Genomic DNA, 13,583 nt, shown 5'->3' with positions numbered 1-13,583 from the left:
ATATACCAAGCGGGGGCGCGACTATCGGTTCCTATTTATAGTTCGAGCGTATCCCAGAAGGGGGCACAAAAATCTAACTTTTAGTTTAGTTCAGGCATATACCGAAAGAGGGCAAAAATATCGACTTTTAACTATAGTTCGAGTATCCACCAGAAGAGGGCGCAACTATCGGTTTCTACTTATAGTTCGAGTACACGCCGAAAGATAGCGCAACCATAGATTTTTAGTATAGTTCTGGTATATACCAATAGAGAGAGCAGTTATCGGTTTCTGTTTATAGCTCCTCCATATCCCAGAAGGGGGCGCAATCATCGACTTTTTTAGTATAGTTCTCGTATAAACCAGAAGGGGGCGCAAGCATCGAATTATTAGCTTACTTCAGATATATATAATATATATATAAAAGGGGGCGTAACTATCGATTTCTAATTGTAGTTCCATCATAACCATCAACTTATTTAGAATAGTTCTAGTATGTAACAGAAGGGGACGCAACCATCGAATTTTTTTAATTTAGTTCAAGTATATACCGAAAGGGGGCGAAGATATAGAAATATAGTTCGAGTATACACCAGTAGAGGGCGCAACTATCGGTTTCTAGTTATAGTTGGAGCACATGACGGAAGGCAGCGTCACCATAACCTCTAATTAGTTGGTCTTCTGACTAATAGATAGCGCCAGCATCTAAATATTATGTTTGGTTTACCCATAAGAAGACAGCGCCACCATAAAAAAATTCAATATTTATTTAGAGGATGCAAAAGAAAACATCACAAATAATGATAATAGTTTATTGTATTTAAAAACTAAAAGCACATACTGACAATGAGTTGAATTAGTGAATACATCAGAAGAAAAAAAAATATATTTCGAAATCTATGTATTTACATAGGGAGTAGAGTTAAACCGCTGCCGATGCTCAAATAATATCGCTAATTATACGGAATGTCCCCTTAACAATGTTTCATTGAAGTTAAATAGAAATATCACTGATAGTTTTGATAGCTAACGGGACACTCTGTATAAATATATATAAAAAATATATATAAGTTATGCATTGTGGTTTATAATCAATTACGTGGTGTATTTATTACGGAAACATTTGGAGGTAATAGAATATTGTGTAGGAATAATTAATTTTATATAATTTATAGTCTATTTGGATAGTTTTCCAAACAGACTACATTATATGAGAAATACATATTTTAAATGATACTGTTAATCAAATTTTCTATTTTTGTCCATCGATATGCACTAAGAAAAAAATATTGTAACAATAACATTCATCAATCCAATAGGTTTCTCTCGAACTAATTCCGAAAGCATAAGTCAGTAGCGCACCGTTTCTTTTTTCGCTTGTTGTACAACCGAATAGAATTTTCTAAAAATCGGCGGTTTCCATCGGAAATTGAATATATCTTGGAATAAAAATAGCGCGGCGTTAATTAGAATGGAAAAATAATCACAATCACTTCACATTATCGAAGTATATCTAACAATTACATATCTATATACAGAATGAGTTAAAAACTAAAAAAAAATTAAACTAATGCTATACGATACAGATCCTTCTTAAATAATTCAGGAATATTTTTGTATAATTTTTTTTCGTTCTCATATGGTAGGAAATTGATTTAAAATAAAATTGTTGCATTATACAAAAAAAAGGACGTGATATCTAAATGAAAAACAAATAATTGTAAATATGGAAAAGCTAGAAGATGTGGAATGAGAAATTTCATCAATTGGTAAGCAAAGAATAGAATGACAAAATACTGTAAAACCATTTTCGAAATGTCAATGTATAAAAAGAATTTTCTATTCAACTCGTGTACATTCCTACCACAATATTTCAATTATTCCCTAAAATATTTAAGAAAAACGACAAACATGATTTCAAATATAAACCTTCTCCTCGACATTTCAGAAAATTTTCGAATAAAATATTTCAATATTTGATCCAATCAAAAATCTCACAAAACCTTTGAAAAAAAAAATAATTCAGGAATCGGTAATGGAAGTTTTAATATTAAATTTATTTGGGACAAGGTGTATAATCAAATCACACATACAGAACGTGTCTTTGTATATTTGACTTGCTCTTGCTTCGACAATTAAATCACTTTGAGACATGCTGTATAACTGTAATGCCGTTATAAATGTAAAGAATTCAAAATATTCATTTTTTGCAAGATTTTTGATTTACATTTTTTTTAATAGATAAAATTTGATTTTAGAGCCAAACATGTATTATGGCACTATCTTTTAGCGATATTAATTCGAAAAAAAAAATAATAAACATGTAGGGGAGCTTTAGAAAAAAAAAAAGAAAGAAAACAAAATAATACAGAATCAGTCTTATTACTTAGTGTCTTCACCACGTTTCATCAAATTTTGACATATTTTTTATTGGTGACTTTTTATGTTGAACATATTTCAATTTAAGCTTAAGTTGATTTCGGTGGAGACACAAAAATGTACATAAATTTTATTTTTCCAAAGAAAAATTAGCAGCACAAAATATTGTGATAAATTTAGTAGATTGGTCGATTCGATTTTAATTTTTTGAAATTAAATAGAATAAGGAATAAACCGTAAATACGTACACTTTTTACGATACAAAAAACCAACAATTAATTGCACACTTTAATCAATTCTTTTTCATATGTATACAGTGTGCGCTAATATTACAAACTGTATTTAAAAAAAAATAAGAAAAAATCCAAATCAAATCTCAGCAAGAATTTTCATATGTATAGTTTTTCGGCAAAAAACGTACAAATTCCAGAATATGGATTACATATTCGTATTAATCGTAAAAAACAAAAAAAAATCTAGAATAAATTCCATAGTTCATCAGATCTTTACTTAACAGTTAGTTAATTTCATATGGGACACACTGTAGATGATCCTGATAAATAAATAAAAAAATGGGAACTTTATGTTCGTGTCAATCGTAAACTATAAAAAATTCAAGAGAGAATTTGACTTTTGATCTAATTTCAATATGAAGTCAATTTCATATAGGACAGGCACTGTGTATGTTTTTCCTGTGAAATTATTTTTCTAGAATCCTGCAGTAATAAGAAAATTTGACAAAACACCAAATTTTCAACAAAGTATTAATTAGAAAATTTTGATTATATCTAAGTGTTAATAGTGAATAACGAAAAATTTTAAAAGTAATTTGATATTTGAACTAATTTCAAAACATAATTATTTTTAAATTGGACCGGTATTGGTATTTTTTGTTATCTATAGAATTGAATAATTACAGAATGAAGACCATTTCTCCGCATTAATAAGTAAAATAGAATGAATTTAAAAAATAAAAATTTGGTAGTTTATAAAATTTCAACAAGATATTAAATAATTGTATTTCGGACACACTGTATACATATTTTTATAAATTCGAGAATATAAGGACTTTTCCTCGATTTTAACAGCGCAATTTATGTCGAAAGGAAATAATTCAAACGGGCAACATATGTACAGGTGTATCAACATTAATATACAGTTATTGTTATAATTAAGAATTGAAAAAAAAAATTAAATAGCACGTTTTTCGAAAGTTTTTCGATATTATACACCTAGAAATGTTATTATTCAAGATACACCCTGTAAATAGTATAATTTCCGTTATCAAAGGACCAATTTTTTTCAAAAAAAGTCATTTCACTCCAACATACTAATAAAACAAACAAAAATTATCAAAAGAATTTTTTTTCCAACTACAAAGTAAACAAGAAAAAAAAAACATCCGCAGGCACTAAGAATAACGATTTTTTTAGAGAGATTTTCAATTTTTTTCAGTATACTTAAGAGGGCGGTACGATGCGTTCTACGCCCGTTGATAATATAGAAAACCAAAAATTATCGAAAAATAAAATTTATTAGCGCATTATCACTTAGCCATCTTCTTTCGGGGGAGTAAACCAACCTGCGAAAAATAAAACGATATTTTTTTTTCGAAATTAAAAATCGTCGTCGTCTTCTTACCGTTTTTCTCGTGGATTTGTACTAAAGATTTAAAACTCTGTTGGGCACGCGCCAAACTATATTGTCCTTGTGAACATACTTTCGGTGCCCCGAATTGAATGCGAGCCTTGCCTTTCACCAAAGTTGCAGAAATCTGCATTATAACCGCTTCTACCGTGTAAGCGCTCGACCAACCCTGCTTAGTCAGCAGTTCCATACATATCGCACCACCGACCAACACATAACCACCTATAAACGTGAATTTATATCAAATTATTTATATGAATTTAATTGAAATTGATAAAAACTAGTTTGAGAATTTTCCTTATTGGCACACATCCTGTACAAGTTGGGAAACATATGACTTGTTGGCACACATCCTTTCTTATTATTTGACTTATTGATACACTTCCAGAAAAAGTTTTTAAGCATTTTATTTGCTTGAACACATCCAGAACACGTTTTCTCACTATACTTGAATTGTTCGAAGACATCCAAAATAATTGAACATTTCACTTGTTGATACACATCCAGAAATTGTTTTTTTTTTATTAATATTTAACTTGTTTGAACACATCAAAAACAATTTTTCTAAACATTTGACTTGTTGGTACCAATCCAGACCGTGTTCTTTAGTACTTGTTCGAAGACATCCAGAATGTGTTTTTGAATATTTGACTTGTTGGAGTACATCCAAAAATCGATTTATCATTGGCCTATTGGTACATCCAAAACAAATTTTCGAGCATTTGACTTGGCACACGCCCAGAACATGTTTTGTAGTAGTCGGCTTGTTTGATACACCCAAAAAAGTTTTTAAGCATTTTACTTATGAGGACACATCCAGAGATTATTTTTTTATTATTCAACTTGTTGGTACACATCAAGAAAGGTATAAAGACTCGAAATCGTGGAAATTGTCAAAAAATAGCAAAATAACTGCCAAATAAGTAAAAAAATCTCATTGCAGATTCAATAAATCAAAGACAGACCTAAAAAGGATAAACAAAATAAATAATTATAGGAAATCATATAAATTGCTTCTATAGTACAAAGAATATTATTAAATGAATAAATTTAGCTGCAATTGTCAAAAAAGGTCAAAGTTGCTTTCAAATAACTAAAATGTTCCACTGTAAACCAAATAAAACATGTTGAACATCACTAGAATGGTAAATAAGAAAAAAATTGTTAAAAAAATGAGAACACATGCAAAATATTCAAAATAATTCACTTGAAAATGATGAAAATGACTTTTTATGTATTTGAATGTTTGAAAATGAGTGTAAAATATAAACAATTCACATTTACATGAAAGGAATAAAAAAAGGGCGAAAAAAACTTAATATCAATTAATTAAAAGATTAAAAACTAAATAATTCAATTTAAAGTTCCATATTTCCAATATTCAATTTCCACAACTATTTACTCATAAAACAAATCATTCAGTATAAAAAAATTTTTCAAACAACTTACCAGATATAACCGGATAAACGACTCGGACAAACGGCGGTTCAAACGGATAAGTATCTTTGAAGAGCATATTGAGTTGTATAGCATCTTTCCCTTCCTTCTCTTTGAGCATTTGAAGATCGTGACTGAGCGGACTGTCCGGATCCACGCACATCAACCTAACATTCCATTCGTACAACGAATCATTCACTAACTCAATTTGATACATTTTATTCTTGAACGAATCCGACCTATAAATATCACGTAATTCCTTCATGAGTCGATCAGTCGCTTGAACTGAACCAGACACGGACCCCTAACAACAATAATCCATATTAAAAAAGTGATTAAATCGATTTGATTTTGGTTAATTACTTTCAAATAATCCTGCCGTTGATTTTGTCTAAGTCGTTCGAGAGTAGCTAAATGTTCTACTCCCATTTCGTCCGCTTTCGGTCTGTTATCCTCCATTTCCATCGCGAGATCTTCATCCGCGTCGCTTTCTTCCTCACCATCACTATCACCAATATCGAGATCCACATCACTGTCTAAACCTTCGTCTTCCATCATCGCTTCATCACCACCACCGCTGCTACTTCGTGTACTTATTCTTAAGTATACATATTTATTGTATATTTAACCGTTATTGTGATGAATTGTACTTACCTATTAGTTGTTAGTGGATTTAAAATATGCAGTCTATCTAAATCAGGCGGTTCGGGAACTCCATGTAACCGACAGAGTTCCCTAAGTAATATTATCACTTGATGAAGGACGTGGTTGTCCAAACCTACAGTATTACTTAATATTTGAACGGCATTTGAGATACTAGTTTCCTCCGAATCAGCGAACCACACTGGTGGAACCGCAGGATAAGTTTCCTAAATGAAAATTTTGGAATATGAAATGAAAATAAAGTTTCTTCTAGAATCATTGATCATAGTTTATCTGTATATCTGTTAGGGTAGTTTTTATGAATGTATTATTAAAATTATCAATGTTTTTCCTTAAAAAGATTATTTCAAGTTAATCACCTAAGAATTCTAGAGCTAATAAAGCTAGAAAGTCGTCGTGAGTAACCAATGTACCAAATGCATAGCATGTTGGATGAAGATACCCCATTTGAAGTGGTAATTAATTACTCTACCAATCATGGGTTGACAGAAAACTCGAAATATATCTCTCTGGTACACAGACAGTTCAAAGCTAGCACAAGGAACTCAACTGGGCATTTCTGGACCAAAATGCAAGCTCTCCATACCTCTAAGAACTTCACTCATCATTTTTCAGGTACAGTTGCTACCAATAAACAAATATGCTCAGAAATGTTATGATAGAAACCTCTCTAAAAAGTACATATACATTCTCTCAGATAGCAAGAAGCCTTGGAGGTCCTGGAAGCTATTAAGTGCACATCCAAACTAATGTGAATGTGTAAACAAACTCTAAAAGCACAAGCTAACAAAAACAAAGTAGCCCTAATATAGCTTTCTGGCCACTTGGGTGCACCAGGAAATGAGGAAGCAGACAGCCTTATCAAAAAAGAGGCAACAACTCAATACCTTAGACCAGAACCTTATTGTGGACTGATGAGATGCAACATCAATAACAAACTGAATGAATGACTAAAAAATCTTACTGGAAAAACCTGAAATCTGAAAAACTCCTGATGACTAGAAACAACAAGAAACTGGTGGTAGTCTTCTGACAAGTCACTGCCCTGTCAAATACCACCTTAAGACAATGGGCATGGGAAAGGACAATGACTGCAGATTCTGAGAACAAGCCATGGAAACAACAGAGCATCTACTCTGCAAATGTCCTGCCCATTTCGTTAAAATCTTAAGTACCTTGAAGGATTAGTACTAACACCTAGTGAGGTGGGACAAAAAGCCCAAAAAAATAGTCTGCTTTGGAAGGAGTCTATGTATTTTGGAAGCAGAACAATGAAAGGTAGAATTTTGTAGTACAGAGTAGCTGTAAAGCCAAAATGACTCCCCAAAACAATCTATAATCTTGTTGATTTAGTCCATACAAAAATATGAAACAACAATTTCCAAAGTGTTTAATTTTATAATCCTAACCAACTGAATTTCCAATGTTCATTTAATGTCAAGAATATTTATATTTTCAGAGATAACCAATCTGTTAATTAAAAATAAATAATTTCATCGTTAAATTAGTAAACGAATCTTCAATTTGTAAACACTAATAGAGAATATAAAATACGAAATAATTTAGTAATCTTAATAATTATATAAGAATCTTATATTAAGGATTCGATTTGATGCGTGTTAATTAATTTTTCAAAATTAGTTGTCAGCTTTATCGATAAAAACAGCTGTATAAGTACATATGTTAAATGTCAAAAAAACAAGCAAAATAAATCCTTTGTTGAGAGTCTTTCACGGAGAAATCGAAGGTCTAAGGACCTCCGACGGTGAAATAACTATACGAATACGAAAGTAGGTAATTTCACTTACCGTAATATTAGCATGGATCGTATATTCTACTGAATTTTTTGCAATAAACCTACATGTCAATTCGTCAACACTAGCGGAGATAATCTGAAATCGTTCATGATTTTTCGTAAAAACGGATTCTAAAGTCCTTATTTCTTGTTTCAATGTATTTAAACAAGCCATATGTATCACTAACTAATAATTTTTATAGTTTTTCACTTTTGAAAAAAAATTTAAAACACTATTTTTTGTTACTTGAGCACTCCCTACAGGTCAAAATGGCTGCTCAATGGCGACTGGCGAGAGGAAAAGATACGATCGTACCAGCTCGGCATCATTCGTTAGCCAAGGTTTTCAAAATGACGAAGAGAAACTGGGAATAACGGGATTTTTAATGTGGGATTTGAGGACAAACGGTTGATCAGTTGTGTGTTTGAGGGAAAAAAAAATGACATTTTTTCAACCAATCAAACAGTTATATACAAACTTTATACAATACAAAATATTTACGAGTTTTTTTATTCAATTTACAAAATAATAACAGAGTGATAAATAATACTATTAATCATAATACGAAAATTTAATGTGAATATTCTAAAAACTAATCGATATTTTTCAGCATTTATACAAAAAAATACATACTCGATATAGTGTTAGAAGTGTTGCCTATTTATAGGTAGATATTAGATGTCAGCTGTTCTATACATAGATAATACTGTTACTTACAAGTAGATGTCTCTTCAGAAACTATTAGAAGTTATGGTTGCCTATATATAATTTTATTAAGATGGAATTTTGGATTTTGAATATAATTTTTTTATACACAAATTCAATATGCCCAACCAAATTATATAACGTAGCCAACTCATTACGAGAATTATTTTATGTGTATATTTATACGGTGAAAGTGTCAAGTATTGTACATACAGGGTACAACACCTATACGAACTTTCACTACTGATTATGTCTTTTTTTCTATAAAAGAATTATTTATAATATATTGATAACAGATTGTATGAAATTTATTTTGACAAATTATGTCTCAGTTTCAATAATTGTAGTTAAATATCTACCGTGAGGAATCCATAATTATTTTCAAGGTCTAACTGTGCCCAACGGTCGGACACGTCGTCTGTACGTAATACGTGGTACACGGTACTACGATACTAAGAATTGTTAATTTATTCTTGTTAAATTACTTTCACTGACGCTCCTAAATTTTAAAGCGTAATCAAAAATAGTGACTCTTAAATTTCGATGATTTTTATTTTAAAATCTGTTTTTTATGACGAATTTATGTAAAAAACTATGACAAATATGTAATTTGTCTGTTTTATATGGTTTAATAACTTTGAATGTTAACATATACCTACGTACTTCTTTAGATATATAATTGGTAATAACTTTTTGGTATTGTATATTTTTTTGGTTAATATAATTTTTTATAGATGAAAATGTATGAAATAAAATCAGTTTTTTTCTTTAATACTCGTATATGAAATTTGAAAAATTAAAATATTTGTCGCATAAAGCATAGAGAAAATAAATTCTAACCTAACCTAACAATTTTTTAATAACTTGTAAATATTGTTTTAATTGTGATATTCAATTTTTGTTATGAACTTTCCTCGAAAAATTTTTTTCGTAAACAAATTGTTTACGAATCATTGTTTATGGATTTTTATTACCCAAAAAGTCATTGATGTTTTTTGTTTTTTTTTTTCAATCTTTGTTCCCATTTTCATCTTGAATACGTCGAAAAAAAAAAGAACAAAATGAAAAAAAAAATATTGAAAATATATACCCAACAAAATAACCGCTATAAAAATCCAAATATGTCATCATTACAAATGAATAATTAGAAAAAAATTGATACAAAAACAGTTAGTAGCATTACTTTTGAATTAGAATTAAATAAAAAATATTTACTACGCCCATGGATTCGTAATTGACTGCATACATTTAAGATTACTAAGAATTTCTCAGATGCAAATAATTTACCAATAGTTCGGTGACTAATACAAATATTGTTTGTTAAACTTAAAAAAATACATATAGATTACGTTTCCAGAGAAATATTATACATATAAATAATTTCAAATCAAATAATTTCCCTATAACATTTCGCTATTATTAAACCTCTATACTTTTTAATAATCTATGATAACTGTACTAATCTTGTGAATAATCGTGAAAATGAAAATAAATTCGACACAAATCATTCGAAATGTAATCGATTATATAAGTATATCGTACATTACGCGTTCAATAAATTTTTGACGGAATAATTTTCCCAATAATATAACGCGATAATAAAATCTTTATTTTTAATAGTCAATGATATCCGCAAAACTGGTGTGAAAAATCGTTAAAATAGAAAATAAATTAGAAAGGAATCGTTCAAAATTTAATCGATTATATAAAAATATCCATTATCATACACTTCGCGTTCCATGAACTTTTGACACGTCGTTGGTGTATGATCGGAATAGTTTTAATGCGTTTTGTTAAGAGAAACGTATTTACGTGAAAAAAAAAATATTTTGATGATGTAATATGTGATATTATACAACGAGACAAAATTTTATTTCAAAACGTTTTATTAATAATTCGTCACACATAGAGGGAGTTCGTAAATTATTCACATTTAGGTGTTTTATACAGTAAGTCATACTGATATATTACGCAATTTAAAGAGCAATATTTCTATTTTGTAATAAATATTAACCTTTTTGTAATGTCAATCAACTTTCATTATCGAAATTTAATACATATATATATAAGCACCCGTTCACGATTTATACAAATAAAGATTACTTTAGATTTTGAAAGAATCCACCATTAACCTTTAGATATTAATAATGTTATGTAATTAGTTTTCATTGGTAAATATATACTTATCAAAAACTTATTTTAAAAGAATTCCTCGTAAAAATGATGGGAACGAATCGAAATTTCTGTTTGCATTGCTATCTTTATTACTTTTTGTGTCGTGAATCACCAATTGCATAATATTAACAATTCAAAAGGACTTTGTTGGCGGTAGGACTTCCTACAATTGTTAATCATTGTCTAGAATGAATATGAGATGGATAGACGAATAGGTAATAAAACGGAAATTGAATTGTATATATAGAGACTAACTGAACTACCACAGAATACTGATGTGGACAGGGGCGTATTTAACCATATAGATCGAATTATAAAATATTCATATTACTTATAATATTATATATATATATATATATATATATATATATATATATATATAATATACATAAAAAACATATAAAACGTTGGTTTTAAATAATTATTTCTTAAAGTAATAATATATTTAGTATGAAAATTCGTTTTTTTTTGTTTCAAAAATATGTATTTTGATAAAGACGAACCTGCTAAAATAACTGTCGCTTCCTAAAATGATTAGCACGTTTCGAATTATAATTCTTATCATTTATATGTCACATTTCCTATTTTTTATAAATATAACGGATCGAAAAATAATGGGAACTAATATACTTCGACGTCATAACCAAAAAACGCAATTTTGGAAAAGAGACTTCGTAGTTTTTAAAATATCTAATCGAAATTTGTTTAAATATATCTCTCAACTGGCCTAACAATGAATTTCTGTTAATTTATAACCAGGAATTTTTTTTTATGAATGGATTTTCTAATTTTAGAAACCCCAAAGCGAAATTATATACAGACGGTCAAAAACTGCTTAATATTTCGTGGAACTGCAAAGATTTAAAACAAAGTTGCCGATAAATAAATAATGAAAAAAATAAACGTAGAGCGGTTAACCTTGAAGAAGAAATCCGTGTTTAAGTTGATACAGATGCGGGAGATGCGAACAGGTTTTCAGTCACACTGACACGGTGATCTAATGTTGAAAATCATTTTTTTTATATTCTTTTTCTTCCTCCCTCCACATTTTTTTAATTAAAATACGTGTTTACATGTTACGATGTATTTTTTTAATCATGACACATAAAAAGTGTCGCGCAACCTAACTAAAAATTAGTAGGCCGGTATATTCGATACATTGGTAAAACAATTCTATTTCATTGAAAAAATTAAATGTATTAAATTACATTTATCAATATTGATACGTTTTCTTAGTGTAAGACCAGTAAATGAAGTAATGAAAAAGGTATTACATACTTTTAACATGTTTTCTTAGTGTAGAATCAGAGAAATTAGCCGTAAAATAATAAATAATCATCATAAAAACATTAAATGAATGTAATAACATTTTTTTCTTTGTTGAATTGCAGTAAATTAAGTAGAAAAATGGGAATTAAATGCTCGTAACAAATTTTCTCGGTGTAGAAGTGGCAAATTCAGTCGTAAAAATAATAAATAATCATTATTAACATCAATTGAAAGTTTTTACATGTTTTCTTAGTGTAGAACTATTGAAACGAATAGAAACATACGAATGAAATGCTCGCAATATGTTTTCTCAGTGTAGAACCTGTAAATACGATCGTAATGAAGAAAATAATCATTATTAACATTAATTGAAAGTTTTTCACATGTTTTCTTGGTGTAGAACTATTGAAACGAATAGAAACATACGAATGAAATGCTGAAAATATGTTTTCTCAGTGTAGAACCTGTAAATACGATCGTAATGAAGAAAATAATCATTATTAACATTAATTGAAAGTTTTTCACATGTTTTCTTAGTGTAGAACTATTGAAACGAACAGAAACATACGAATGAAATGCTCGCAATATGTTTTCTCAGTGTAGAACCTGTAAATACGATCGTAATGAAGAAAATAATCATTATTAACATTAATTGAAAGTTTTTTACATGTTTTCTTAGTGTAGAACTATTGAAACGAATAGAAACATACGAATGAAATGCTCGCAATATGTTTTCTCAGTGTAGAACCTGTAAATACGATCGTAATGAAGAAAATAATCATTATTAACATTAATTGAAAGTTTTTCACATGTTTTCTTAGTGTAGAACTATTGAAACGAATAGAAACATACGAATGAAATGCTCGCAATATGTTTTCTCAGTGTAGAACCTGTAAATACGATCGTAATGAAGAAAATAATCATTATTAACATTAATTGAAAGTTTTTCACATGTTTTCTTAGTGTAGAACTATTGAAACGAATAGAAACATACGAATGAAATGCTCGCAATATGTTTTCTCAGTGTAGAACCTGTAAATACGATCGTAATGAAGAAAATAATCATTATTAACATTAATTGAAAGTTTTTCACATGTTTTCTTAGTGTAGAACTATTGAAACGAATAGAAACATACGAATGAAATGCTCGCAATATGTTTTCTCAGTGTAGAACCTGTAAATACGATCGTAATGAAGAAAATAATTATTATTAACATTAATTGGAAATTCTTTTTATGTTTTCTTAGTGTAGAACTATTGAAACGAATAGAAACAGACGAATGAAATGCTCGCAATATGTTTTCTCAGTGTAGAACCAGTAAATACTATCGCAATAAAGAAAATAATCATTATTAGCACTAATTGAAAGTTTTTCCTTTTTTCTTAGTGTAGAACTATTGAATTGTTGATATAATTGAATAAAGTTTACATGTTTTCCTAGTGTATAGATGGTGAATCGAGTTGTAAAAACATAATTAAATACTCTTAATATTTTTTCTCGGTATAGAACTAGTGAAATTCTTATGAATTAAG

General features: G+C 29.1%; 1 protein-coding gene across 1 annotated transcript; it reads right to left on the bottom strand.

The window, feature by feature from the left end:
* Positions 1 to 777: 777 nt before the first annotated feature.
* On the bottom strand, positions 778 to 9,111 carry LOC130452692 (ubiquitin-conjugating enzyme E2 Q2). Its single transcript, XM_056792101.1, has 6 exons — positions 7,914 to 9,111; positions 6,097 to 6,311; positions 5,806 to 6,040; positions 5,455 to 5,746; positions 4,000 to 4,227; positions 778 to 3,940 (listed from the first exon to the last, which is right to left on the bottom strand). Exons 1-6 carry the CDS (start codon positions 8,073 to 8,075, stop codon positions 3,909 to 3,911), a joined length of 1,164 nt encoding a protein of 387 aa, XP_056648079.1. The 5' UTR covers positions 8,076 to 9,111; the 3' UTR covers positions 778 to 3,908.
* Positions 9,112 to 13,583: the final 4,472 nt, after the last annotated feature.

The sequence above is a fragment of the Diorhabda sublineata genome, chromosome 1 (assembly GCF_026230105.1).
Source record: "Diorhabda sublineata isolate icDioSubl1.1 chromosome 1, icDioSubl1.1, whole genome shotgun sequence".
NCBI lineage: Eukaryota > Metazoa > Arthropoda > Insecta > Coleoptera > Chrysomelidae > Diorhabda > Diorhabda sublineata.
This window is presented reverse-complemented; position numbering and strand designations above follow the sequence as displayed.

What these genes read in the sequence shown, in the direction of transcription:
- LOC130452692 (XM_056792101.1), bottom strand. Translation starts at nt 8,075, where the DNA reads ATGGCTTGTTTAAATACATTGAAACAAGAAATAAGGACTTTAGAATCC. An exon ending in CGATCCATGCTAATATTACG is followed by an intron (nt 6,312 to 7,913) that starts GTAAGTGAAATT and finishes ATTTTCATTTAG; the next exon opens with GAAACTTATCCTGCGGTTCC. An exon ending in AATCCACTAACAACTAATAG is followed by an intron (nt 6,041 to 6,096) that starts GTAAGTACAATT and finishes TGTATACTTAAG; the next exon opens with AATAAGTACACGAAGTAGCA.